This window comes from Nothoprocta perdicaria, unplaced genomic scaffold, assembly GCF_003342845.1.
Source record: "Nothoprocta perdicaria isolate Ctin4 unplaced genomic scaffold, notPer1 scaffold_100, whole genome shotgun sequence".
Lineage (NCBI taxonomy): Eukaryota > Metazoa > Chordata > Aves > Tinamiformes > Tinamidae > Nothoprocta > Nothoprocta perdicaria.
In genome coordinates, this window is record NW_020454095.1 from 1152470 (window position 1) to 1156202 (window position 3733).

At 42.9% G+C, this 3733-nt stretch overlaps 1 protein-coding gene across 1 annotated transcript in view; it reads left to right on the forward strand.

Moving 5' to 3' along the window:
• Nucleotides 1-577: 577 nt before the first annotated feature.
• Nucleotides 578-3733, forward strand: part of VGLL3 (vestigial like family member 3) — a 13286-nt gene continuing 10130 nt past the window's right edge. Inside the window, exon 1 of the mRNA XM_026040609.1 lies at nt 578-830. Coding sequence (XP_025896394.1) covers nt 599-830 — 232 coding nt within the window. The 5' untranslated portion in view covers nt 578-598. The remainder of the gene's footprint in view (nt 831-3733) is intronic.

The following is a 3733-nucleotide window of genomic DNA, read 5'->3' on the forward strand; positions in this document are numbered from 1 at the left end:
AATTTTTATAATACAGCAGAAGACTTTCCAGAAAGCCTTCTCTCACCTCGACTTGTGTGGCATTGCTGTGCCTTTGGCAATAAGTAGGTAGGTGTTGGGGGGTCAGAGACCTATGTACCCTCAGCAATGGGAGCATGGGTAGCAAAAACCAGTCACTGCTCTTCTACATGTGTGAAATACAGGCAGTATCTGGCCTGAGCCTTCCACAGGGCTCAGCTCAAGCTTTGTAGTCTCCACTGATGGGAATATCCTTTCCAGGTGGGAGACAGGAATGAATTGCTAGAGTCTGACTGTTCTCTTTTGAAGATATTGAGCGAAAGCAGTTGCCATTAAGTTAATTGTGGTTGTGAAATGTGTCTGAGAATGAGGTCTGTCCATGTGTGAAGAGTAAAAACTAGGCAGCACTGGTAAGCTCTTCGTCAGACCTTTGTGCAAAACATTCCTGTGTTCCAACTTTACTTTTGAAATGAATATTCAATGTATTCAGATATTTTTCTTTACAGAAAACAGATGTTGTGTTTCCATTGAATGCCACTAGTGATACATCTCTTATTTGTTTTGTTTTTAATCCCAGAAGAAGTTAGCTATATACAACAAGATGCAGGAGTCCCTGGAAGTGACCCTTCCCAGCAAGCAAGAGGAAGATGAGAAAGACCAGCCTGCTGAGATGGAGTACCTTAACTCTCGCTGCGTCCTTTTCACTTACTTCCATGGAGATATTGGTTCAGTAGTGGATGAACACTTCTCAAGAGCTTTGAGCCAAGCCAGTAGCTTCAGTCCAGAAACTGCCCTTTCAAAGAGCAAGGCAGGGCTAAGTCCTCTATGGAGAGGTAAGATGAGCAGTAACTTGTTCTAGTGTACTTAATCTGCTTTGTGGTAACATGGGTTGCATTGCAGGTAAGATTTTACCTCTGTGAAGATGGAAAAATCTCCCCAAATGTGAAAGAAATGAGGAGCTTCTTGGGGTTGACTGTCTGAAATGTTGAATAGTGAAAGATGCCACTTTCACTGTGGCAGAAATGAAAGCCAGAAGTGGAAGAAGCAATAGCAAGAAGTTGTTTCCCATAGCCAGTGGCTCGTCTGAGGCCTGGAGAGAACAGATACAGCTCATATGGCTGCACAAACATCTCTTGCAAGGTCTTGGGCACATTTTCAATGAAATTTGGCCTCTGAGGCAATAAGGAAACTGATTGGGATGCTAGTGTTGAAGAAGGGAAACACAGGCAGCCCTCTTGGATAACTCTGCCAGGTGATTAAAATTCATCTGTAGCTGGCTTTCCAATCTGGGAGGATCAAGCACAGGCTGCCGTAGGCTTGGGGACAACACCTGGCCTGTTTGGCTGTGGTGAGCTGCAGGCCATGATCACCATTACTGACTTACCATATGTAAAAGGARGGTAATAATACACTACTACTTAGCAGGCAGTAGAAATGTAGCAGGCCCTGTGATGCTAGGCATTTGAATACCAATGTAATGTTTGTATCTCATAATGAATATAAGCATTATGAATGTAGTAAGAGACCTTGACAGATAAACCTTACTAGATAAACCTTATGGTTAAAACTTCAAAACTGGTAGTCACCAAGAAAGCGCACCACTAAGACTATTTCCATTTTGTTGAATGTAATATTCAATACAGCTATGGTTTGAAGGTCTGTGTTAATTCTAATAATCTCTATACGTGGGCTGAATGCTGACAAGAGATCTGTGAACTAAGTATAAAGAGTAATGGTGTTGCATCGAGTTGAGTTAGTGAGATACAGTGAGGATCCTTGCAGGAGTAGTAGTTTCCTAACTAATGGTGCTGGGGTGAGAGCTTATTGATGACAATCACAGGCACCAAAAAAAAGGAAGACTTTTGGATACTGCTATGAAGAGAAAAATAACACAGGAGGACTTGCTTTCCAGAAGGATGATGACAACTCTGAGGAAGTTTAAGCAAAGGTCAGCACAAGTGGCTGGGGAGCTAGAGGAATTTATGGCTTCAGCTGAGACCATTAATGTTAATGGGAAACTTTTCGTAGAGGCGACTGAGGGCAGGATTGAACCTATGCTTTCTAAAAGAGGTTGGAGCATTTATAAATGGCCTAGACAGGCTATAAATGTTTTAGAGACGGGATCAAGACGGTCACTAGAGAGCAGTGCCTACAGAGAAGCCGCTTCACTGAGGTTTCAGACATGCTGTTCTCTGCGAGGGATCTTCTCCATGGCCTCAGACATTCCCCGCTGTTTTTTTCCCGACTCTCCCTGTCATTGCAGAGCCCTCCCCAGAGGAGCCTGCGAGGGCCCAGGGTAGCCTGGTGTAAGGATGTCTCATCCTTTGCTGGCCTCACCCRGAGTGCCCATGCCATGAGAGTGCAGTGCAGTGGAGGTCTGCATGTCCTAGAAGCGTTCCTGGAATAAAGTAACAGGATATGCCTGCCCTCTGCCGTTGTTGCACCTGCTGGAGTGGTGTAAAAATCCCGGGGGAGGCTGCCGGGAAGGGCTGCTTGATCCTGCAATGTGAACTCTGAGAAAGCTGAGAGTATTTGTTTCTCAGGAGAAGAGAAGCTGGAAGGAGTCTTATGCTCATGTGAGTTTCTCAAACATGTCCACTGGAAGAAGTGGAGAAAGTTATATTAAATGTCACACTTCTCTGCTTCATTTATGGTTGTCAAAAGATGTTCAGTTACAGTAAGTACCTATGAATTTCTGTCACCCTACTTGAAGACATTAGCTTGGAGACCCTTCAGTGAATGATGTTCATGGATGGCCTGAATTTCTGTCAACAAATTATTCAAGGAACAATTAAAAAATGAGGCTTTGCACTTGCAGTAGCTGTTTGGGAAGACAAAATAGGAAGGGAGGGGAAACAGACTGRCTATTCAGTTCATTGCATTCTCCCTCCTTTACCGTGAAAGGAAAGATAGCAATATCATCTGTTTTTTTTATCTGAATTTTTTAATTATCATGATGGAAAAATAAACTATAATTTCATCATAAAGATAAAGTGGGGTTTTTTTTATTATGTTCTGGTACTGAAGACTTTTGCAGGGGCTATACTTTGAATTCAATATTATCTTAGTGGTATTTTTATCAAAAGGGTTTTCCTAGTTGAGAATTTTTGTTTCCCTACTCACCCTCACCCACTGTCCCCTCCACGTTACTGAAAAGTATCATTGCACTACAGAAAATTCCATACATTGTCATCTTTATAGCATGTGGGCTTTGGCATGTTTTCAGTGCATGTTGGCCAGACACTGTTAACATTTTCGTAAGTCACCACTTTGTGGTATCTGAGATACTGACATCCCCCTGCCTCCCTGTACTTAGAATAGAAAATTGTGGTGACTGTAGTATCTGCCTTGACAAACAGTTTTTGCTACATTTTCTTTGTCCCACCCTCAGAAACCAGTGGAAGCTCTTTAGTTTTCTTTATCTAGAAAATTGTTGAAACCGTGCTTCTTCCTTATTATTTAGAGGACAGGCTTCTGACATGGCAATATTTGTAAAGACCATTGGCTTTACTCACTGTTTGAAAGGTAGAGGTGAAAGGAGCACCTTTAGATAGGGTGTGAATGGATGGTAGCTTAGGGTTGTGATTCAATGCAGAGACACTTTTTGTTGTTGATGTTGTTGCACACCTAATGGTCCATAGCATCCAGCCTCTGGGTGGATGAAGGTTTCTTGCTCATTGAGTGGTTGTCAATGGTGCGGAGTCCAGCTGGAGGCCTGTACTTAGTGGTGTCCCCC